Source organism: Callithrix jacchus, chromosome 17 (genome assembly GCF_049354715.1).
Source record: "Callithrix jacchus isolate 240 chromosome 17, calJac240_pri, whole genome shotgun sequence".
In the NCBI taxonomy this organism is placed as follows: Eukaryota; Metazoa; Chordata; class Mammalia; order Primates; family Cebidae; genus Callithrix; species Callithrix jacchus.
The window spans coordinates 57,069,497-57,095,805 of NC_133518.1; the positions used below are offsets into that span (position 1 = coordinate 57,069,497).

At 34.8% G+C, this 26,309-nt stretch overlaps 1 protein-coding gene across 21 annotated transcripts in view; it reads right to left on the minus strand.

The window, feature by feature from the left end:
- SATB1 (SATB homeobox 1) overlaps nucleotides 1-26,309 on the minus strand; it is a 100,336-nt gene that overhangs the window by 26,614 nt on the left and 47,413 nt on the right. For all 21 annotated transcript variants that reach the window (XM_078354378.1, XM_035278754.3, XM_078354372.1 and 18 more), the window contains 4 exons: nucleotides 24,912-25,023; nucleotides 22,229-22,683; nucleotides 14,533-14,745; nucleotides 6,686-6,841 (listed from right to left, as the gene is read on the minus strand). In XM_078354378.1, coding sequence (XP_078210504.1) covers nucleotides 6,686-6,841; nucleotides 14,533-14,745; nucleotides 22,229-22,683; nucleotides 24,912-25,023 — 936 coding nt within the window. The remainder of the gene's footprint in view (nucleotides 1-6,685; nucleotides 6,842-14,532; nucleotides 14,746-22,228; nucleotides 22,684-24,911; nucleotides 25,024-26,309) is intronic.

Genomic DNA, 26,309 nt, shown 5'->3' on the forward strand with positions numbered 1-26,309 from the left:
AGAAAAATGAGTAATCTCTAAGGTTACTTTTTAAGATACATCGACACTCTTGGCAGGGCAGAAAATTTCTATATGAGATTCATTTTACTAACCTAAGTTCTTCCATCCCTCTCTTAGCACCTTTCATTGATGTGAAATTTTAATGGTACAGTTTCTTCCAGAGCTATTTTTCTATTGTCATTTTGCATAAATGCATTTTCATAGCTCATTCATTTCACAGGGTCTTTATTTTCATTTCTCATGTGGGGAAAAAAGAAGATAAAGTTAAAATAAAACCTACCTATATTATCAAAAACATAAAAGACAACTATTGAGACTTTTGAGAAAAAGCACCATCTTCTAACTTGGTAGATTGTTAAAGGATTATATCAGTGTTATAGCTGTGTAATAAGTTTAACTTAATGACACTCAGTTTTAAGATTAATTCCTGTTAGGAGTGAAAACTCATTGGTTTGCTGTTTTCCCTATGTTTTGTAGACGCCTGAACCTGTCCTGAAAAACTAACTCTTCAACTGCCAAAACTGAATATAGAAGAGCTTCCAAAAACAGAAAACGTTATAGAATATTCTTAGTTTACCCTTTTCGGCTTATACTAACATTTTAGGATAAAAGGTGCTCTCAGATTAAAGCAGGCTCTATGAATATATAGTTGGCACAGCCGTGCTTCAGAATATATATGCTGGATTGCTGTAAAGGAACCACTTGCAGCGACCTTCCTTTTATTTCCTCACATGATGAACCTCTTTAAAGCTGGCTCAACATTCACAAATTAATTCTCTTCAAATCTGTTCTAAAAATTTTCTTATGACATCTTCTAAAGATGGAGAAATGAGGCTTAATGAGTTATGTCTATATTTATAACAGTTAAGTTTATTAAGTGGGTCGAAGAGAAAAATATATTTGACTTTCAGTTAATCAATTCTAAATTTATGGGGGAAAGGTGAAGATTTTAAATTATTTTAAAGTAGCAACACGATAACCAAAGATCTTCTGTTCATGTTCTAAAGTAGATAATGCCAAGTGTCAAGGGGATAAATCACCCCTTGACAGGACTTTTTAGCCAAAAATATGATAGGTAAGCAACTGTTCCACTTAATAATTCTGGTCTGCATTGATCAAATCCTAGATATACTAAAACAAACATACTTATTTTTAGAAGGCAGAAATCTGAAAACAATGCATATTCAGATTCACAAATTTAACCAGCTCTTAAAAAATCATATAACATACAATCATGTACCTCCAAACTATTAGATTATGTCAATATTTAAAGACATTAATTTTAATAGTCCTGTTTGGCATTCAACTAGAAATATAAAGATAGGTCAGTGATTTAGAAAACTGAGCCCAATATTAATTCCTAACATCAAGACATAAGAGATTTTTAGAAATGGCTACGAATACAGAACATCTTAAATAGGAGACTGATGAATTCCATCCACATCCTTCTTACTCAAGAATGGAGCGTAGGCACCTCCAAAGATGTGTGTTAAAACTAACACTGGCAGCCTGCTGAGATGCAGGGACCACACTCTGCATCTTACATCTCTTCTTGTTTTCCCCATTTTACGTCTCTTCTTGTTTTCCCCACAAATACTTCTCTTGCCTCTTCCTCTTCCAGGAAAATGGGTCCAGGGAAACCGAAGCTATATCCCCTTCAGGGTGTCCTCCACATTTAGATGGAGAACATGCAAAGGGGTAGTTCTCTTTTTAGAGAGTGACTGAAGAAAGCTTTGTTTGGCCAAGGAAAGGGGCTGTTAGGTCACAAAGTAGAGATCCCACAGACTGCTACGAAAAGGGTGTAGCACTGGGAATAACAGAAACCATGATTCTCAAATCTGCAGGCCTCCTGTGTGTCTTAAATAGGAGGCTACATAGGTGAACTGTTGGAGCAAAGTCTGTTACATGAACATTCCAAAAGAATTAATCAGCACAAAGTTAAAAACTGAAGCGTAATTTAATTCTAACAAAATAAAAGATGCCTGCACTAGCACGCTAGCATAGAGAATGCAATGTCAATGGTTCCATAATTTTATTCCTGGATTTTGTCACTATAGATCTATTTTCAGCAATGAAAATTATATTTTAGCCCTATTTCTAGCCCCAGTGATTTGTGACATATGTCTTACTTACACTTAAGACATTCATTACCATGTGAGAATTTCCCAACATAAAGGTCAGAATGATGTTTTCGTTCACCTGCAAACCTAAGGAAAATGGAAGTATTCTTTTTCTTTCTTCCTTTTTTCCCTCTCTCTCATCCTAGGGGCCCTGAATCTCAATGACAAACAAAAGCAACTGAAAAGTAGATGACAGAGAAGGCTTTAAATTATTTGGTCTCTTCTATTAGTCACGCTATTTCTGGAGAGTCAGAAATGCTCTTTTTTTAGTATTAAAAAGCATACCTATTAATCAGCCAAAGTTGTAGCAGTCAGAAAGTACTACAACTCAGAGACTGTAAAATATTATATCGAAAGCATGTTAGTCAAATAGAATTTTCATCGGCTAGTTGCTTTGCCCAAAATAAATATGTTGTTCAATAGACCACTAGAGGAAATCATTTTCTAAGCACAAGTGATGATGCAGCATGGCTCTGTGAAAGCCCTTTACTCTCTTACTGCAGTACTGTATCTGCAGGCTCCACCAACACAAACATGAAAATCAATGTAACAATTCAGTGTACAAGGCAAGGCCTACAGTGCTGCTAATGTCCCCTTGCTGGACACACACCTTAAGTCTCAGGGCTCTCAAGGGGTTTGCTGTGGAATAAAATTAGATTCCAACATCTGCCACCATTAAGGAAAAAAATTCCATTTCCATCTCCCATATGAAAACACTATAACCAATGAACAGTAACTGAACCTTGATACCGTAATGGTTATTACCCAAATCAACTATTTTTTTTAAACAGTAAAATTAGCAAATTCTGGTCTCCTAATTATTTGAATGTTATCAGACTAAATGTTTGATAAAATTCCAATATGATTCACTTGGAAAAACTGCTGCTTATTTGAATACCCAGAATATAAAGTGTATTCATTTGTAGCTATTCACATTATGTTTAAAGCTTATCATCTTTTTAAAGTTTGCATTAGCCTGCTTTCCTAACCAAGAAGAAAAAGTAGCCCACCTTCAGTTTTTACTTGCATATTTTATTCAGACATTTCTATTAGAGTTAAAAACAATTCCATATCTATTATTCATTGAAGAGACAATACATGTGAAATGGTGGAATCCACATGAGTTGGTTTCTTTTACTGAAAATACTTTGTGCATTAGTCACTGCAGAGCATGCTTTACCTTTTAAAATGGAAGGTATTTATGATACATAAATACATGATAAATAATCTCTCATCCACTTGGAGGACTGAACCTCTTGCTTAGCACATTATAAAATGTTACCATTTGGGTATAGTAGCTATATAATTTAAAAGCTCTTTTGCATACATTGCAGCATGTGACCTTCTATGTTAAGAGAAACCTGGGTTCAAAAGTTAAAATTTCCCAGTATTGTAGCACCAATGACACAGCATGGATCAGAGCTGGTCTCCTTTGACTCCTCCACCGTGTACACCTACCTCCTATGATAAAGTCTGGATTCTGAAAGCTCTGTGTTGGTAAGAACCTTGTGTTCCATGAATGTCAATGAAGAAAGGAAAGCCCTCACTGTTTCTACTATCAGTAAGTCCACTATCCCTAATTCCTCTTCCCCAGAGCAGGGTATTACTTCAGTGGTGACGCTGCCTTGAACCCTGAAGACAGTCTAAAACTGGAGAAATGCGAAGAATTTGGAGTGGGCTCTGCTATATTTATTAGTTAAGAAACTCTCATGTGTAAATGAAGAAAATAATAGCTCACAGGTTACTAAATTAATGTAGATAATCTATAATACATGATAGGGTCTAGCACAAAAAACATAATGGTTAAGTCAACCCAGACAACCAGGGCAAGACACAGAAGCAGATGGAAGTCGATGAGCTGAGACAGAAGTGAGTCTGGTTCTTCCTGCTTCACACACACTTTGTCTTGGGGGCCTAAATCTGACACACATATCTGAGGCCTAAATCTATATACTTTAGAAGTGCAAAAATTTGACCATTATAAAAGTCAGTCTGATTTGAAGGTTTTTTTTTTGGTTTTACTGTTTCCTTCACAAAACATAGCATGTGAACAGAAGCTAAGCAAATGGCCACTTTTCCCGATTAAGTCAGGTCTCCTTTATTAGTGATTCACACAGGTTTTGGATTGTCTCATTTTTTAAGCAATCAACTATCTTTGTACATATTTTCATGAACAGGGTAGTGCTAACATTAAACTGAACAACTAAGACAAGACTACAAAGATGCCCTATTAGGACCTTAGAGTAAGTCAGAAGTTGAGAACAACTAACCAAGGGAATGAAGTTAATAGTCTGCTTGACTCCTATAGCCCACAGTTGGCTCCTTTAACTTTCTCTCAACCAGTAATGAGGACCTAGCTAAGAGCTTTTGGGGTTTTGGAAAACACACCACCACAGAAGATGCTTGAAGTTGCTTACTGACATTGCTGAAATAGAGACCCATGAGGAGCTGTGTAGGACAGAGTACAAAGGGCAGGGATGTTTAAAATGGCTTAGAACATCACCTACATGACATTATCAGCCGATTCCTGCTACTGTCTAAATAGCTCCAAAATCAGTAACTCAGCCCAGGACTGGGAGAACCTGGGGTACCATTTAAAAGGATGAAGTCAAAGATAGCAAAGGACCTAACAATCACAGGGAACAGAAAGAAAAGTGGTGGCGGGGTGGGGGGTAGATTGAATTGAATGACAGGTGACAGACAACTAAATACGGTTATTAAAAAGTTTTAATTTTAATTTTTGTTTTAATGCTAACGTCTATTATAATAATACATGTCTAGTTTCTCCATTTCGGAGATTTGGGTAAAGTGGGAATGCAGTGTGATTATCATTGATGATTGGACAGGTCAGAACAAAAATGCAGAATCAGAAAGAAAGGCAAGATAATATATATTTAAATATGAGATCCTCATCATAATCAGACTAAATAGCCAAAACAAAGATGTGTGGGGTGGGCAAGTAGGTGGGCGGGAGGGTAAAGTGAGACCAGGACATTTCTCTTTAATGCGTAGTCTTGGCATGTAAATGAAGACATCTGAAGAAGCACACAGGTTTAAAGCGGCTCTAACATTCTATCATAATTAGAAACATTTCAAGAGCCCTGTAATTTCCAATCAAAATTACAGTAATTTCCGATATACAAGCCATGATTCATGACAGAATTTTACATTCCATGAGAGATTACGGTGGCCTGATGTATGACACGCTGAGTACAGCACTAACATAAACAATTCAGTTTAATGTTTAAACAGCACTTGATGTTTAGAATCTCACAATAAAAGAAACATATTATTGTAGAAATTATCACTTTGACAGTGATTGAAGGGTAGGCAGGCATGTGGCCTATAAAGCTATAATTTTTACAGTCCACAGCTTGAGTTTAATCATTTTTATATAACATTTCCAAGATATCCCTTAAGTATTTCATCAAGCCTATAACTTAAACAAGAACAACATTCTTCTAAAGCAAAACTCCTGTCAAGTAACACTATAAATGTCGACAGAGTAAAAGTTTAGGAAAATCTGAAAAGATACTATGTTACAAATATATCAATTATAAATACTCCCATAATTGTATATTTTATCAGAAGTTGACAACAGCCAGGCTGTTTTATAAAAGAGGATTCATTAATTATAATGAAAATATACTTGTGTAACATTTCAAGTTGTTTAAATCTTACCTGGAGCCCCTATTTGCCTCTAAATCTCACCTTGATAGTGTTATCAAATCCTTTTTCAAAGGGGAAGAGAGTTTAGTGTTCTTCTGGTCCTTTAAGGAGTATCTTTGGCTTTGGAGAAGGGTTTATAGGTAACTGTAAGTATGTTCATGTAGATGATTCTACTTTTGATGAACGCAAATTATTAATATATGACAATTATGCTCATAAAAGACTATACTGTTTATCCTTCTGTTATTTAATTTGGTAGAAATTTACAACTTTTCCAATTCAAGTCTATTCAACTGTAATTCATCAGAGTTGGACAACTTGTAATTGTAATCAATCTGTGTGTCATGTAGACATCTATAGAAAGTTAAAATCATTAATATGCAAAGGTGCGTGTGTGTGTGCCAGTTTGTATTAATAAGTGCACCTAATAGGTGCAGACAGCTGAACTGAGCGCTCACCACTATACCACCAATGCCACACTAGATGGCTGAACTGGAACAGAAGAAACTGTGTAAAGTTCTGCAGTATTTTCGTAGGAAAAAAAGTCAAGATCTACTAAGCAATAATGAAATAATAGTGATTCCGATGATTCAGTCCACAACAACACACCAAACTGAGAAACTTACTAGGCATTATGGTATCTTTCTCAAAATAACTCTTAACTGACTTGGGGATTTACTATAAAATCCTTGGTCTGGGAAGTGGCTATTAGAAAAAACAAAACCAAGTGCCTATAACCTGAATTTGAATATATTTCATTTTAGAGCTCCGGAAATAATCCTAAACACAGAGGCCTCTCCGTGATGCAAGTTCATACTGAAAATACACATTCCTTTTAATGAAAATTCCACAGGCAACACAGATAAACATTCTCAATGCCTAACAGAGGCTCTTACCTGGCTTTTGGTTGCTGCAACCTTTGCAAACAGTGCTTGAGACACTTTAGCGCGCTTCATTTCCTGCTGAATCTCATCATAAATGGAAGCATTAATGTTCATGGTATTGTTCTCTGGTTTCCCATTCCTCTCAGTGGCAATAGTAGCTGTTTTCACCTACAAAACATTTTGAACATGGCTGTCATTTTTCATTGGCTAAATTGTTTTGAAGCTTCTCAGGCTCAGCATCCAAACTGGACACTGTTGCTCCTTTTATGATCAAGGTGATCAACAGTGCAGTCATTCAACAATAGTTATTGCCCTGAGATCAGATTGCTTAAGTTAAGGAAGTCATATTGTCACAGGTGATTGCATCCGTAATATGACAGCAACTGCCAGCTGACAACTAGGAATTATAATGCCATAAAGTAAGTTTTCTGGAAAACGAAATAGTTTCAAAGACTTGAAAACCCTAAACTAATTGTGTCCAATTACCTTCCGTTGCAATCCTAACAAAGGAAATTCACAATTAAAATCATAATGCACAGTGCTGTATCTTCACTGGTTGCCCAGTGCCTAATAGACAATTGTATCACTAATAGCAATTACATAGTATGGCCTTTTTAATTTTAGGCTATTTTTATGCATCTTCCTCTTATGTTTCATTTTAAAAATCTTCCATAACAAAGCCATTTGCAGAACTGCATATTTAAATCTTCTATCCATCCATGAAGCAGGTAGAGTGCCTTGCTTAATTATCGTAAAGGCTGGTTGCATTTTACACGTGCATGTCCAAGCTGTTCTGTATAATTATTTCATCTTTTCCTGCCACCCCTGTATATAACTATTTCCTTTTGACTTGTGAAACCAGACAGTAAGATAATGTTTCACAACATTTAACAAAATATTCCTGTGTCATAAAATATATAATCAGTGACCTTACTAATATATTCAAAAAGTACAATCTTGAGTGAAAAATCAGTATCAATGCCTTTGGTAATAGTGATAAGCAGATATCTGCAGGAAAATGCCACAAAATTTTAGGGGAAGAAATCAAATCTCAACTTCAAAATTTACTTCTATTCATTTTTAAAACTCCAAATTTATTTTTTATTATGCAATAGTATGAACTAGCCTGAAAAATTTACATAAAAACCATGTAGCTGATTTTTTACTGGGAAACTGATGAAAATATAAATGAAAAATTACTACAGATACAAAACCATGTTTCTTCCAGCAAACTGATACCTTAAGGGACTCATTTCTTTCGGTACTTTACACAACCCGGGTTTCTATCCTCTAGAAACTTACCATCTTGGACAATTTCCCACGTAAACCATGAAACAGAAAATGAAGTACACTGCAGAATAAACAAATGATTTTTTTTGGCTTTAATGATACAGCCTTTGAGTCAAGCCGCAGGTCTTTAAGATTTATTTTATTCTGTTCCTAAAATATTTGATGATTCAATTCTCCGTACTTAAAGCATAAATAGGAGTCCCCTTTAAAATGTGCCTGCTGAATACTAATTTCTAGCTAATTAGCAAAATAATTCACCTCTTGCTTATCTTGAGAAAGTAGGTAGATGCTTCCACCATAATTTCACCTTTCCAAGTATGGAAAAGATAATGCTGGGAAATAGTTGGCCCGCAGGCCTGAAGAGGACACAGCAGGTAAGGCAGGACAGGTGACCAGAGATTGGGCCTCCTCTGCCTCCTCTCCAGAGTTCTCCTTCTAGCTTTGTGACTCTAGTAAGCAAGGACACTCATAGAGATGTATTAATGACTGGAGGCCACTAGAATACATACAGGGCTTTGAAGCAATAATCTGCTAAACACCACTTTAAGAGCCAGAAGAGTTAAGGCATTACCATAAATTGCCTACAAAGTTGCTTTAGTGAGACTGGAAACTTTGCTCTGGGGTGGTCTTGCTTTGAGGCAGAAGGATAGATTTGATCACCCCATGGGGTCCTTTTTAATACCTATTTTTTCTCACTGCTTAAATGAAAGAGAAAAGAAAAGCCATTTCAATCGCTTTGAAAATTGAATGTTATGGAAATGGGGGCACCAAGTCCAGGGCACTGAAGAAACAGATCCTTGGTAGCAATCTGCCAAGCAACAGTTAAAAGAACAAGCTTTGGAAAGTTGGTGTTGCAATCTGTTTTTAAAATAATTTTCATTCTTTTGTAAAAATGATGTTTAAGAATTTATCTTTGAGATGGGCTATAATCATTTGTTTCAACCCTGTGACTCTGTTTCTAAAAACTCCTTCGGTTAATTTTTCTGTATTATTATAAAGCAATTACAATCAAAAAGCAAGAATTCTAAATACTGTCTTAAAAAATGATTTCCTAGTAGCCAGCACAATCAAAATAAAAGTGAAAAAGTATACAAGAAACATTTTCTTTAAAAAAAGAACGTGAGGGTAAAACTTGAACAATTACAAAGTTAGAAAGTGTCTCTGTATTACTCATTTAAAAAATATTTAGAAAAGCTCTTCTTTACCATCTTGTTGGCCCAGATATGCATCTTATCACAGATAAGCTATTAGAATTCTAGAATCACATTTTTCCCCCCCAAACACAAGCCATTGCTTAAGGGAAACTGACTTGGACAGCTTTTCAAAAATATGAAAGCTGAATTTTTCCCCAGGTAAAAATGGAAACAAAAATCTTTTATACCTCATTCTACTAAGTACTATTTTAGCTTAGTACAAAAAAAATCTTCTTTAATCCTGGTTTAGCTTTTAATATTATATCACACATTAAAATTCATAAAGTAGTTCATTCCAGGCAAAACAAACTACTGTTCAGCTCTTCTCCGCAAATAGCACAGGAGGTAAAATAAATGCAGTTGCTTTCAGAATAGCTTTTATCAAGGTAGGGTGTACTACTCCATTATTAAGGCGGCGCCGGGGAAGTAGTTAAGAATTGGAGCTTCTACTATTTACCCTCCCATGTGGGGAAAGGGTGCAGTACTAGGGTCTTTTTATTTCACTAAAATTGTGTAGCAGAACACACATTTTTCCATGAAAACTCTATTTTGCTTCTTCATGGATTGCTAAGTACATCAAATCATACTTTTAGGTTACACAAAATGAACTCTACTTTGGCCTTGACAGGTGAATGCACTACTCTGATGCATGAGGAACTGCCTGCAAGCACACTGCTTTTATACCAACAAAATTAAAGTGCTACGTAGTTTTAATAACTGCGATAATAAACACAGACACTTATTAGTTATTTATTACATGCTGGACATTGTATTAATGTCCATTAACTTCTTAACATGCATAAGAGCCCCAAGGAGAAATTATGATCGCCTCATTTTAAAATTGAGAAAACTGTTAAACAATTTGTTGGTGGGGCAATGCTGAGATCTAAACTCAACTAGAAACCACAGTTATTTAGAGTTCATGACATCACATGGGCCTTCTTTACCTGAAAAAAGCCTTAATTTTTAAAACAGGCTGGACTTGTTTTGTGGTGGCCCTTGGATAAATCTAGTTCATTAATGTCTAATTTTTAATAGCTATTGACTTTTAATATTAAAATCTAATTAGAATTTACTTTTCAGGATATAAAAATTATAAATGTTTTTAATGAAAATAAAAAATGTCCTATTCTATGGATGCTTATTGATGACGGAAAATATTTCCCACTCTCAAACTTTAATATATTAACACTGTCTTTAGCACCATGGTTTAATATTTTTAGATATTTCTTTCTTTCCAGGAACAGTATTAAATATTTTCCAAATCTAGACTTTAATGAAAGTCTTCCAGCTTTTAAAAGATGACAATTAATGGGAAGCAGTTTATAAGCACATAAGCAACATCTTAAAAAGATCTTCAAGGGATTCATAATAAATAAACTTTTTACTAAGTGTTAAGTTCCTGCTTATAACTGAACCTGAAATCAAGATGAATCTACATTCCATTATATCGCAGAGGGATTTGTTGTAAAGAGACAGAACAGTGCAACTACCAGATTAATGACATACTCTTTATATTAACTTCATAAATTTTCTAAAGTATTATAAAATATGACACCTTTAGTAGAAACTAAAGAATTAGATAAAAAGATGTAAAAAAATGAAGAAAAAAAGGACTTGTGTAATGGTGTAAAAGCTATAACTAATAATTATATGCTTTCAAACAGTCTTCATGGAAATAAACTGCTAAATTAATTTAACTCCAAAAGTCACACATAGTAAAATGCACAAATAATAAAAAACACACACACATATCCCTAAGGTAGAAATCAACACTTAAAATTCTGTAAAATATATAATTCTCAGAAAATAATCATGAATTATTATTATTGACAAAATTCCTTCAATAAACTCAACAGGAAAACTTTCAAAGCTTATAGTGAAAAGAAACCTTAAGACCAAGGAGTTTGGGAGGCCTGGGTTCTCCCAGGTATTTTTCATTAGACCAAAGTTTAAAAGGGGCTGTTTTCCCCACAATCCCAGAAATTCCACTGTCCAGTCTTCCATAGTAGATCATTTGTCAAACAAGTGATTTCATGAGGACAATGCTCTAGCACAGGCTCCTCTTCCCATTCTAACAATAAATCCTTCACTCCTCTATGACAAACTTTATCTCCAAGTTTCACTTTTCCCTTCCTAAAATAAGTTTGCTTATATTCTGAGGATGTGGCTTGAAGTATCGGAAGGAGCAAGAAGCTTAGCACAGGATTGGAAAACTCTGACTAAACCTTAAACTTGGTTTTCTCATTTTTCTCCTAGGGAAAGGTTGGTTGAAGATTCAATGAATTAATGCATTCAGCTGCTTTCAGAATAGCTTTTATCAAGTCAGGGTGTGAATCATTGTCAGGTGCAAAATATTCTTATTTGTTGAATTAGAGCATTAAGTTGTGAAAACATGCATGCAGCAACCAGGTCTGGCTCAGAGCCTACAGCCCCAGGCAGAGGACCAAGCACCGGGTATAACTGCCTTTACTGGAGCGCAAGGGACACCTCTGTGTAGGAGGCATCTCACCTGGACTGGGCCAGCAAGGAGCTTTCGTGTTTCCTGAGGCTAGGTGTCCCCAAGTGGGACCTGACTAGCTAGAGAAGTTCTTTCTTGAAGATGACTTATAATCGAGGTCCTTGTTATGGTATGCCCGAGGGGCACTCCAAAATCATCTTCTGTTATGTTTTACACTCTATAAAGAGCTGGAAGAGAATCCAGTTTCCTAGGCCTTAGGGGGACTGGGTCTTCTGTGAACCACTGAAGGCCTCTGCTTTTAACATGTGGTTCTTTAGAAAGAAATCAGGTTTCAGGTGCAACCCAAGCCCAAGACTTGTCTCAAAATAGGTTTCAAATCTCTGCATTTTGGGAGAAATGAAATGTATACAGATTTCACATGGACTCCTCTTTGGCAAAATATTAACATTTAAAGAAAAAAAATTTTGCAGTCTGTGTGTTCTGTGGTTTTCCTCCAGTTTTCCTTCATTTTAACTCATTTTTAATATGCATACTGGTTCCAGTTTAAGCATTATTTCATTATTTCAACTGTTTAAGCCTTATTTCATTATTTCAACTGCTACAAGACAGTATTAATTCAACTGCTCTGTAACATGTTTTTCCAAATCTAAAGTATTCATTTTGCATTGACAATACCTTCAGTTCGTTAAGAATTTCTTAAAATTTAATTCATTGATTCATGGTTAAAGGAAAGAATGTGAACAAACTGGTAGTGATCTCTGTTATAATATTAATAATTTAAAGATTTATATTATAGCGGCAAAATAAAATTACACACACACTTATCAGTTAATCATTTTGGAGTTTGGTTAGATGGCCAGTAATACTGCATTAATAGAAACATTTTCTTTCAAAGAGTTTCACTAAGAATCTATGGAATGTATATACTGTATATCTTCATCACTGGCTGAATACCCTGGCTATGGGCTTGGTCTCAACTCCTCTTCAGAACAAATACAGCTACGGGTGGCTCAACCAGCTAATAATTTGGGCAAAAACAAAACATATTTTCCAGCCCAGCTTATCAGCAGATAAAGCCCTTACGCAGATACATAGGAAAGTTATCCAATAGTATCTTAACAGCATATGAAAAGAAATATCACTTAGTAAGAACTGGTATAACTTCAGCTCAATAAAAAACTTGATGAGTAAGAATACCAAAATCACATTTGGAAAATAAAACCATTAGAGTCTTTAAAAAATTAGAAAACAAAAGCTCTATTAAGGAACCATAAAGTCGTATATCTGGCTAATTTTTTTTTTTAAATCAGCTCAATGTTGAATGAAGTTCATACTGGTCTTAAGTAAGCCATTCTTTCATTGGTATAGCAGATTAAGTGGTAAGTAAAGTAATTCTCTGCCCAGAGTTCTGTCTGTGATGACTTCCAGAGCAAAGTTAACTGATACAAGTGTGTGTATTAACACCACACATGGCAGAAAAAGTACTAAACTAAATGACTTTATTTCATTTTGTACATTTTTTCTCTTTAATCATTCCTAGAAGTCATAGTTTATCTTTTCTCTTTAACCATTCTTAGAAGTCATATTTTTTATACATAAAGAATTCCTCATTCTTTATCTTAGGGAATATTTTAGAGAAGGCTTTACAGATCAATTCCATAACTGTGTGTGTGGGGGCAGGTGGGTGTGTACATATATATACAGATGCCATGCTTTTCTCCTAAAGAAGCAGGACTTTTTTTATACACAATTATAGCAATGCTTTCCTTATAGTCTGTTCCTATAGACATCAAGACCAGATTGATTTCCATTAAATAAAATAGCAAAAATGGGTTTTCACGACATTTCTAAAAATAATTGTTTCAGAACCTTATGATAAGCAGTTTAAAGTGGCTAAATATTCTATTTATTTCTTATTTATGGAGTATCTGTAGCACTTTCATTCTTTAGTGTTGGATGGGCTTTTTCTAAATTTCTATACATGAAAATGTATGATTAATTTCTACTTTGAAAATAAAGTAACATCGAGATACAATTTCACTGTGACATTGTCATACAAATATTTAGACTTTTTCTTCCATGTTCAATTTTTATCCAATTTTAGCTGACCTTATTTTTAAGAGCTGTAAATGTCACAAGCTAAACATATAAGAAAATACATTTGCTTGTGGTTTTGAGTCTAATACACTAACTAGGAAACTTTTATCTAATGGTTTGTAATGCAAATTGACTTACTGAATTTTCACAGTTATGAGGTTACTTCTTAAACTTAGTTTAAAAAACAATACAGTCATATACCCAAAGTTACCTGGAAGGCGACTTTCTCTCCTAAAAAGTACAAAAACTTAAAGAAAAAGAAAGTGTGCCCATATCTTGCAATATGGATAGAATTCCTTATCAGCCCCATTTAAAGTTGCCTTCAAGGATTTTATTAAACTTAATTATGAAAGATTACAAACGAGATGGTGTGTAATTGGTACCAGCTGCAGTTCATATTGGAAAGTATAAATACAAATGAAATTACTTATTTTTATTTATTTACTATTCAAATAGCGATTCTAAAACTAGTTGGGGAAAAAAACAACTTTATTCTTTTTCTACTGAGTTTAAAATACTTCTTTACTTAATAACAATAGTAGAGACAAATATCCCATTTAAAGACTACTTTCACCACCAAATAACCCAAAGAAAGAAGGAGCACAAAGCAATTTTCTTCTCTCTAATTAGTAGCTTATTGTTTTTATATCAGAATTAATGATTTGGGACCAAATTCTCCTCAAGCAACTCTATGAATTTAAAAACATCTAAATCTATGTATCTATCTATCTAATTTTTTACTGAGATTCTTCCTCAAGTGTTAAAAAAGAAAAAGAAAAGAAAAACAAATAAAGGCAAAGAGGAAAAGGAGACTGCACCTGGGGAGGGCGGCTGGGCGGTGTGCTTATCAGTGGGGCAGGACCCATGGCCGAGGCAGCATTCAAGCTCCTTTCCCTTTCGTCCTGGTATATTCGGTCTCTTTCAGCTTCTGGTAACTGCAGGAAATTCTGCATAGCCCGAAGGTTTACCAGCAAAGACTGGGATGCAGTCTTGGGATCCTCTTCCTTTCGGAGGATTTCTGAAAGCAAGCCCTGCAGGAAATGAAAGGCACAGGGTGAGCCTGCTCCCCTGCTTTGCCCAGCCAGCGGTGATCCTTCCCTTTTCTTCTCCACTCTGTTTAGAAAATGAACAGTCAGAGGCATTAATTCTGCATAGGAATATATTAGTTACAATTGAAGTGGTAGAGAAGAGAGCCTCAATTGTATTCTTAATTTTATTAAGCATCTGCTTTACATATAACATAAACTGAAACTGCCTAATTGGTCTCCTTCCTTTGAGTAGCTTAACTTGCCATGAAATCTTTCACAGAGAGACGATCCAGGGAAGTTAAGAATAAATGAAATCCTCATAATGCAACAGCATTGAACTGTATAGTTCTCAAGCTGCCTAGACAAAGGCGGTGGAATGCCTACAGCCCAATATGTAAAGATACAGCGCCATTTCTAGAGAAGTAGAACTTTCAAAGAAAATACCAAAAAATGAATTTTAACATATTAGAACAAAGATTATTACTAAAGCATCACCTAAGGTTTATGTTGTATTTTCACAGGCAATGTTTAAAATTATTCCTTAAACTTCAACTTATCAAAGTACATGACATCACATGACCCTTTCAATTTACCAATTACAGAGAACCTCACTGACTATCACAAATGATTTTAAATACTATCTTGCTGTATTATACCATTTGGTAACAGGTTTAAATTTTGAACTTTAAAAACCATAGATAAGATCTGAAATACATTAACTAGTTTTCAACATTGCAAAAATCCATCATAGCATGCCAAGGAAAAGAATATCAAATTCTGTAATTATCAAATTTCTTAGGGAATAAAAATTGTTATTAGTGATAGAAGAAATTTATAAACCATTAGAAAACTCTTAAGGTGACTTCCCCCACCCCCATAGCAGAATATCAATTTTCAACTATTAACTTTGGAAGAACTCTTTCAAAAATAGGTGGTTTTCCCCATTGTGTTTAAGACATAATATGAAACACAAGTATGGGAAAAATTTCTATTTTATAAGGGCTAAGCAGCCCTTCTCTTTTTAATCTTGTACATGAAATAATGCTTAGAATAGCAAGAGATATTTCATTTCTTCACTTAGCCAGAATATCAGCTTCAGAATAAAAGTTTGCCAAGATTTCTATATAAATTACAAATCTACTTTCCAGTATCCTGCAGAAATGGTTAAAGGTATATTGGGGAAAGGAAGGTAAGTTGTCATGTTCAACAATGGAGCCCCAAGGTTAAAACATTTCTGTTCTTTACATGGTTTGTTAGAAGTGCAAACCTGGTTTTATTCCCAGATTTAAGGATAATGTACCATAGTGCCTAAGTGTAGCAGTTGGGTGCAGACAATACAAAAATACTGATGCTTTTTAAGTGATTTATAAGCCGGTATTTTAAAAAGCTTTTAATAGGTGCAGAGGGCTTAAGAGTCCATTTTAAAGCTGTCTCTCACTTAGTCTCTTACAGCTAAAGCCTAGGAATTGGACCTGAACTTTCGGTTTTACCCTAAGAAATGTGACTGAAATATGAAGGGCACATGTCCTTTTACTTAGGATACTAAGGAGTAATGCTGCAACTGTGTCTACACAAGAGCAAAACATCGAGTCAATTTAACTAAAATTCAGTCAGGCAGTCAATCATTCAGCTATTTAATTTGCACAAGGCCAACTAATTAGATTGACTGTTTCTGACGTGTCATACTGAAAGTAAAACATTCAGGTCTCAAAGAAAAAGTTTGAAAATGGGTGTAAAAATTAACCTTTGCTCTTTACTCCTCCTCTCCACCAAATGTTATGTCTTAAAAAATGTGTTTGACAAAGCAATATATTATCAACCACACAAAAATGGATACATGCAAACATCAGTATAAACACAGTATGCTACAAATTCCTTGAGTATAATACTCTAATATTCACTTTCATCATCCCAGCACAATGTCTATCACATAAATGTTTGATAAATATTTACTAAATGGATTGATCATGTGTATGCAGACCACAATGGAAAAAAAATAGTCACAAATAGGTGATAGAAACTTAAGAACAAGATGTGCTATCCATGAGTGAATTCTAGTGGTAGTTACTAGCAATCATTTGGGCCTTCAGTGAAAAGTTCTGTGGCATTTTCTTTATCCTAACTGTCTAATAATTAAAAAAATTAGATTAGGGCATAAGATAGTTATAAATATTAGGATGTTATTTGGGAAACTTGAATTAGATATTTAAAAATCCCAAATAACAAAGTAATATATCACATATTTCTATCAAAAATGTTTCCTGAGGCAGCAGAGATCTATAGTGAGAAAATCAAATACAGAAAAACATACAAAATAATATCCTTTCTCAAGTCTTGCTAACGTAAGACTAAGTCATTTCCGTATGGCTTAGACTGGAAGATAGCATGTTACTTGGGAGAAAATTTTAAACGTTCTCTATCTATATTTTGATGTTGGTGTGACTTCCTATATGAGCTTACAAGCGTTTTTAGGGGCAAAGCATTTTACTTCCACTTACATTAATGATTCTACTGGAACAAAGTTTTTTGTTTGCCGGAAATATGTGGATGGTGTAAAGCAATGTTGCAAACCCTCAAACACTCAAGAGCCAATGTAGTGCTTGGCTTAAAGAAGCCAGTGTAGACAGTCTCAGGTGTTTTAGAAACCTTCTGGATTTTTTTTTTTTTTTTTTTTTTTTTTTGGCCCAGAGCTTTCAATGAGGGGAGTGCCCCCTGGTGGAAATGCTTGAAAATATTGTCAGAAAACATTATTATTAGTTATAATTACTAAAAAAAATAATAATAAGTTGCATTAGAATCATTTTGGATGCAAAATGACTGTTATCAGATCCTAGATATGGGAATGCATGTTTTGGTCCTGTTCAGGTTGTTGTTACTTGAATAGCGGCATTCTTATTTATATGCTGAATTCAAGATACATGTGGTCACCATCTCTGATTTCCTACAGTTGAAGATATAGTATATAGACTTGCCAAGGTCATTTGTAGTAATGCCTCACACAGTGGACAATAAGAGTGACCTTTTACCAAAAATGCTTCATGCTAAAAAATAGTATGCCAAGGCCATCATGTACCTTATTTATGTCATAGACTATGTGAAACATCAGGACAAAAATATGTCGTCAGTGTCATGAATCAATGGTGCTCAACAAATTTAAATAAAATCATTAGTCATTCTTGTGTCTGAAAAGAACCTGAGAACTTGTATGTTACGTAGGAAGTAGGAAGTTACCAGTACCTCATGAATATTAATTTTATTGAAAACAAGAAGCTGCCTTTCATTGGGACTTGACATCTTACCAATAATTAGATGTGTGCTATATATATGAAAATATAAAATTATTTTGCATTGTCATTACATAGTGGTTAAGTGAGAGTTCTATTTTTTTTTCAACTGAAGAATAAATTTACTGCTGAATTCCTAAACCTGTTTTTACATTCCAAAAACAGTTATTGTAAGTAAAAGTCATTAGTAATTGTAAAAGAAAGAAAAAAACCTCCAATAAATATGATCAGTATTTCCAAAAGCTAATTATGAATTATTTAAAACAGCAGATAAGTGAAAGAGACTGCCAATCTGAACAAAAAGCCTGTCTGGCCTCCCGTTTGTCTCCTCTTTGAACATAATCACTGATTCAAATAGATTTTATCAGCTTCATGGAACTTCAAAGCCCTCAAAAAGAAAATATGATTTGATGTAACCTCCCTCTTAAAAAGAAAATACATAGAATATTCTTCAAGGCTACCTGCCTCTGTTGTTTGGTGAATTTTTAATCACATGTCCAGGTGAAAGGCAATTTTCAAACTCCACCTACTACCTTGGACTCATGCCAAGTAAGTTGTAAGTAGACACATTTATCTCTTGTCGTTTGGCAGGCAAACCAGAGAGCTGTCACGTTGGGGTAATAGCACCTTTTTACCTTTTATTCAATAGTGATATGGATAGTGAACTTTTTAAAAATTATACTGTGAAGAATTATAGAAACAGAGTAGCAATTTCTGTTATACTTAAGCAGGCAAATTTCTCTCCACCACATAATTTACAGAACTCAAATTCAATAAAACATTACATGATGGTCCATTACTGTTATCAGTTTTGAATAATCCATCTTCATTCTTTATTTTACAGGAAATTAAAGTATACCAAAGACAGGGGAGGGGGAAGAAAAAGGGAGTAAAAGCCACAGAGTAGGATCAGAGTTAAACTCTAGGTTTTATTCTTTTAAAAATTAAAGGGTATTAAAGAATGTATTTGCATGTAACAGAACCTTTAAATAGAAATAAGATAGAAAAGTGAATTGAAAAGCATAAATCTAGAGGCTTTGGCAACTACTTTTAGCCATAGGTTTCCATTAAAAAGACATCAAGTAGATATAGCTGAATGAATGACATATGCTAAAAGCTGCTACCTTCAATAGCAATTAAAGAACATATGCCCATCAATTCAGAAGGGGAAAAATTCCTTAAAACAAGTAATTATACAAATTCACCATTAATTTCCAGAAAAGGTAGACTTTAATAAAATAGTCATATGTGAAACTCATAAGAGAGGGTCATGTGTTAATGTAGAGGACCCTATTAAGATGATGAGAAAATTCTCAAGAGTTAAAACATAAGACCCAGGATTTTAAAGTTATACAGAGCTGTCAATGACTAAAATAATTCTCAATTCGTAACAGTGTTATCTATCCTATTAATGTTTTAATACTGTCTATAAGAAACAATGTCTTTATCTGACCTTATCATGTAACTTTGTATTTGTATGTATATATTTAACCTTTTTTTTTTAAACTTGGAGTTGAAATTGCACATTGTACTAGGTGCACACAAATGTGTGATGCGTGATTGAACTCTGCAGAGCTCCTTGCCTATACATATGCATTAGCATGTGTATTTTCGTACTCCACACTCACACCATATCCTCACTCTGCACCTGCTTTTATTGAAATGCATACACTTTGAAATAAACACACTACATGCAGTCGTTCGAATGCATAATCATTAAAAAATAAATGCAGCTGTGTATGTATGTGTGTGGTTTTTAAGAATGACCAATGAAAATACATTCATGCCTGCATGTGCAAAAGCTAGTTCTCAAGGAATTAATATTTAAATATATGTATAAATTTCCTCTTAAGTCAAACAGCTTTAAATATGGCCCTACATCTACTTCGACTGAAAAGTACCAATTATGAATATAAAGCTTTAAAACCCTTTCATAATCCAGGGCACCAAATAATTTTTTGGTAACTTTTTTCTAAATTGGCTATTACTGATAAAGAGGTACCTATAATCAAGCTGTACAAGGTTTTCATTCTCCTCTCACCCTCAGAAAATAAAGTCACTGTTTTTGATATTAATCACAGAGATGATTACTTTTTCAAAGAGATTAATATGGTACAAAAGAGAAAATTTTGCCTTTCTTCTGGTAACAAATCCTGTAGCTACTGTGGAATTTGTCCTTTTAAGGACCAAAACCAGAACAAATGGCCAACTCCTCATAATGATGTTACAGTTACTGGCTGTAACATCATAACCCAAGAGAAGAAAAGCTGTAACCATGGGTGGCAACTTTATCCTCATTTCTCTGAATTCTACCCTCTTAGCATTCTTCACTATATAAAGGACACTTACTTAGTGCTTTAAGAAGTAACAGCTCAATTTTTAAAACACTTACCAGTAACTGTATATATACATATCATTTGTGTCTATGCCATGATGTCTTTGTGGGCTTTTAACTCAATTCAAAAAGCATTATTGAACTGTTATGTAGAGATTTTTTTTTTTGCCTAGGAGGGGGAATTATTAGTAGTTACTATATTTACTAAAATAAAGAATGCTACCAGAAACAGGAATACCTATAGGGTTGACTTTTGAGTCATTCGTTTTCAATAATTATCCCCCAACTGAATATAGGTGTCATATTACATTTACCAGCTGATAATGAACACTTTTTTTAAGCTATAAAGATATAGAACTAGGTGAAACCATAGAATTTTAACTTGAGACATAGCCTTGTGCAACTTGCCCTTTTAAAAGCAGGCAAACGTACAAAAAAACAGATGAATCAACTGAAAACAAACACTGAATTAAAGGCTTTGTCAGGTCTCCTGCTCCCAATCTAGTTAAGGGAAGCCAAAAATAAGTCACAGCTGGGATTCTCCTAGGTATGGAAACTCTGCCAACTAGGAATTAATACTAGATTATTTCTGTACCAGAATTTTATTCTTTTAATCATGTAATAAACAAAATAACTTTAATATGAGAGGAAAATGTGAGTCAGGACCAAAAACAAGATAAATTGACGAAAGAACAGTGGTAAAACAAAAAAGTTGAAAAGACATAATGTCCTCATTCTAATCCAAGTTATGGTTTTTTTATTTGTTTTTGGTGGACCCGAGCCAAAATTAAATACCATATATATCATGTATCACACTAGTTTCCAAACAAAGAAAAAAAATCTCATTTACAGTTCAACAGAGTCAATTTGTTTAGGGCTTCTCAAATACCTTTATCTTATGACCTCTCATATATATCACTTTTTATCCATGACTCAACATCTTCCATGCTGATAGATAATATCGTCACAGGAATTGTCCCAGGAGGACGAAGGTGTACACATGAGGTGTATAACCAGATAGTAAAATCTCTAAAAATGGGTCTGCAAACTAAGGCCTGCCAGCCACACTTACTCCATGGCCTGTTTTGTAAACAGTTTTACTGAAATACTACCATATCCATTGCCATAGACCATACATTCATTTATTGTCTATGGCTGCTTTATTACCAGTGCAGCAGAGATTATATGTGCTTCAAAACTTAAAATATTTACTATCTGGTCAATAACAGAATAAAGTTTGCTGATGCCTGGTCTAGAGAATGATGTTTGGAAGACAATATTACGAGAGAGAGCACAAAGCTTAGAAGCATTTTATATTAATGAGTCATGTAATCTTTTTCCAAAACGGCTGCTTAGAATTAACTGGATTATTGCTCCCAAGGTATTAAAAGAAACAACAACGATGTATAACAAACATTTATATACTTAAGTTTGAACATTTATAAACTTAAGGGAAATTTATAAATGAACATTTATATACTTAAGGGAACATTTATATACTTAAGTTTGATATCAGTAGAACATGAGCCTTAACCAAGTCATGAAACTCTTCTTACCCATCTACTACAAACACTTTATGATTCCATTACATAAAAGCATAGCTAACACCAGTTTAAAATATATTTGACATTTAATTAGTCTCTCAAAGCCCCTGAATTGGGAACAATCTGCACATAGGTTTCCCTTGTTTCAGAAATATATCACAGGAAAAGGAGTGATAAAATTGAGGCACTACCAGGAATATGTAATATGATCACATCGAGAGAGAGAAAATGTTAGTAGAGTAAAACGATAAACTTTAGTTACAGATGGAACTAAAGAAAGAAAAGAGGAGACAGCACAGAACCATTTATGAAACACAACTGACCTGAGTTCTGTTAAAAGCCACACGTGCAAATACTGCCTGGGAGATTCCTGCTCGTTTCAGTTCATCGCGTACCCACTGGTAGATTTCGGAAGACACCTCTGTGTTGGTCGAAACCTGTTGCTCCAAAGGCTTATTCATAGATCTACTGACAGGGGGAGGGTGGTTCAAGTATTGTTGGTTTAAGGACTGCTGGGCTAAAAGTCTATTCACTGCATACTGCTGGTTCAGCAGCTGAGCCATCACCAGCTGCTGGTTGACCAATTGAGGACTGATAGGCGTTGATACGAGCCCAGGGTGCAGGTTTGGAAGAGGGGTCCGGACAGAGGGCTGACTGCCATGGGATAGCTGTGCAGGGGATGGAGGCTGCTCGGCTGTGTTCCCTGGAACCGGTTGCTGGCCAAAATTGACATGATTGGCGCCTTGCTGGGATAGCTCAGAAAGACTATCCATTTCAACTAAAGTGGACAAAAAGTAAAATCACATTCAGCCAACAATGATTGGCATTGATAAAGATTTCTAATCACTTCCTAAATTTAAAAAGGGGTAGGCTCAGGGCGTAAGTTGCAACTTACCAGGCTGTGTTTTTGCTCTCCTTTTCTGAAAAATTCTATAAACTTTGGAAGTGGGACAGCACTTCTAATCTCATTTTTAAAATGTGGTTTAGATTTAAGGCATAAAATCAATTATACCAAATTCTTTCCAACTAGTTGTTCACTCTCACTTATTACCCCAAGAAGGCTTATAAGCAACAATGTTTTAAAATGGCTTCTAAAAGAATGTCATTTGCTTAATGACAACTATAAACAGTGAGCTGAGCTAAGAAAATAAGCTTATAATAAGCAACTAAAAAATGTACAAATATATTCTCATGATATTCATTACCTTTAGTACTCTAGGAAAAAGGTGTAAAAGAAAAAGTATGACATAAAATGTTACCTACTTTCAATTTTTACCTAGCAGTGAATGAAAGTAGTCAATGTAATAAATAAAAATGGGTACAATAATAATAAAGGAATGTATATGGAACACTGTGCTGAATATCTTACATGCCTTGTTTCACTGTTTCATTTTAATTCTAACCATGATGGGCGGTAGGTATATCTGGAAATACTTTTTAGAATAAAGCAAGTGATGTATTGTGTATCAAGCCAGCATAATACCCAGTGTTGCTAAGATCCAAATGTTTTTTCTTCAGGAAGCTATGACCATCACCAGATGCAAAAGACAATCTTGCAGGGAATCGTTCTGGTACAATGGTGATGCTGTCATGATTTTGCAATTTATTCCCGCCTACCCAGGATGAATGCTTCTCCCTTGGCTAGGTCCCTCAAAAGGACTGGCTGAGTGTGTAAATGCTTTGCTGTACGAGAAGGAGACTGGTTTGATGTTCTTGACTGGAAAGGCTGAGCATGAAGCTGTACATAAATAAGACTTTCCAAACTGTATACTGACTTCCCACATATAGACTCTAGTTTGATTTTAATCATCAATTCTCTTTTCATTAAATATGCAGGTTTTATATTTAGATGAACTTTATCACAGTGCTATAGTTCCTGATACATGAAAAATATAACTAAGAATTGGGGAAGAAACCTTCAATTTCTACCAGTGCTATCAGCCCAAGTGGGCCATTCACAGAGAATAGTAATTCAAGCAATTATTCCAAAAATGATGCATTGTCTTCATTACAGCCCTAAGCTATAAAAGGCAAAGAATCCATTTTGGTAGATGGATGGTTTCTCTTCAAATATTAAGAGCTAAAACATGCTCAACATTTGCGTTTTCTTATTTCTTAAAAATTTTTTAGAAAAAAATTAAATGAATGTAAAGGAATAAACAGAAATAGATTTAAAACAGGACATAATGCCCATTCCTATATTCCCTTAAAACATATTTTTGGAGGGTACAAGTATGTGAAGGAGAATATTAATAAAATTAAAACATTAACCTTAATCACAGTGTTTGCTTTTGAGAATATTAACAGACTCAACAGGGAGAAAATGCCATTATCTAAATGCTTAGGTACCATACACAACTTTTATCTGTCATTTTACACTGCAGATTTTAGTGTACTTCTTGCATAACAAATATTCACCTAAAGTTATGTGTTAAGACAGGATGCGATCCTGGAATTAAAAGTTTAGAAATGAAACAATGACTGCTCTGGTATGGATGGTAAAGCAGTATGCTTATCAAAGTGCCCATCCATGGGAGCTGGGGGTTACAGGGATAAAATTCACTTGATCTCTATTGTGGAAACTACAAATATAGTTTAATTCAAGAAGTTTAATTTCCTTAAAAATTGGTTATGAAAATAGGCACTTTCTCAGACAAAAACAAAAAACCTAAAAGCAGGACTTATCACTGAGAGAAATCACAGCTAATATTAGTTATTCAAGGCCTGGTTAGGTCTTCACTGAGATGTTAAAAAATGACAGCTTCCCTCCTCACGCCTCCATTTCCTGCATGTCTGACAACCAAGTCAGTTTGGCTGATTTAAACACAAACATTTATTGAATTTAATTATCTCATTATACTCATACCCACTTCCCACCCCCAAAGAAACATTCTAAATTGATCTCTAATTGGGCAATCAAAAGACCTGGCTTTAGATGTGACTTTGATAAACCCCCAAATGACATGTAATGGTATGTAGCCACCGCTGCAATGTTTTTTTGCTTACCCATCATATCTTTTGTCTTCTTGAAATGTTTGTACCACCTTCCAAATTCTTGACATTTTGCTGCTGAGACATTTGCATAGTAAGTGCTGTTCACAATGGAAGAAATCATACTCTGCATGAAGAAGGGGGGAGGACATTTGTAATACACAGAGGCACAAGATGGAACACAGAAATGATCTCAATTGTATTTTTTTTAATCAACTGAGTACCAATACATTTTTGTTTCACACTTTAGCCTAAAGCTTTGACTTCTTGAAATTCATTAAGTAGATCATCAAATGCTTATTTAAGTAGAGAGTAACAGCCCACTGAGACCAGCATAAAGCTATCAAACCCACGGACTTTGCTCTAGCATTTATTGAATCTCCATCAATGTTATCTATTCCTAGGCTGTCAAACTTTCACTGGGCCCAATAAATCTAAATACAAGAAGATGACTTTATAATTGTGATTCATAAATATACGTGACTTTGCAATTTTTTTGACTGGACACTACCTCCTTTCTCCTCAAAATGTAGACCAGAAACCAGCAATATGGGCATCACTTGGAAGCTTGTTAGAAATGCAGAATCCTGGGCCCTGCCCCAGACCAGGACACTCAGCACCCGAATTTTACCAAGGTCCCCAGGGATTAAAATTTGAGAAACAGCACTTGCACTTTCCACTCTGTTATTTTAAAGTGGAGGTGCATTAACACTGTTCGAAGGCTAACTGACCATATTTGAAAAGAAACAAACTAGTCACAGAGATCCTTTATCAAGAGAAAGACATTCTGCAATCTTATTACTGGCTTCATCAATAGTAAATCTTAAGTTTTGAATTTCAAACCGACCATAAAAATTTTTAATTTATACATTTCACGCTACTAAATTTCTCAAGGATACCACAAAAAAGATGACCTATTGTGACTTTTCTTTATCCTGCTTTTAATAAATTTAAATCCTGCTTTTACCTTGAAAACAGGGTCAACCCTTTAACATACAAAAATGAAGACATGATTTTAATTTATTACTGGGAGGTTTTTTTTAAAAATCATTTTCTTTTTTTTTTTTTTTTTTGAGACAGAGTTTCGCTCTTGCTACCCAGGCTGGAGTGCAATGGCGCGGTTTCGGCTCACCGCAACCTCCGCCTCCTGGGTTCAGGCAATTCTCCTGCCTCAGCCTCCTGAGTAGCTGGGATTACAGGCACACACCACCGTGCCCAGCTAATTTTTTGTATTTTTAGTAGAGACGGGGTTTCACCATGTTGACCAGGATGGTCTCGATCTCTCGACCTCGTGATCCACCCGCCTCGGCCTCCCAAAGTGCTGGGATTACAGGCTTGAGCCACCGCACCCGGCCAAAAATCATTTTCAACAAGTGTTTTCCTCCCAGAAAATTTTGGTTATGGTAAACTAAA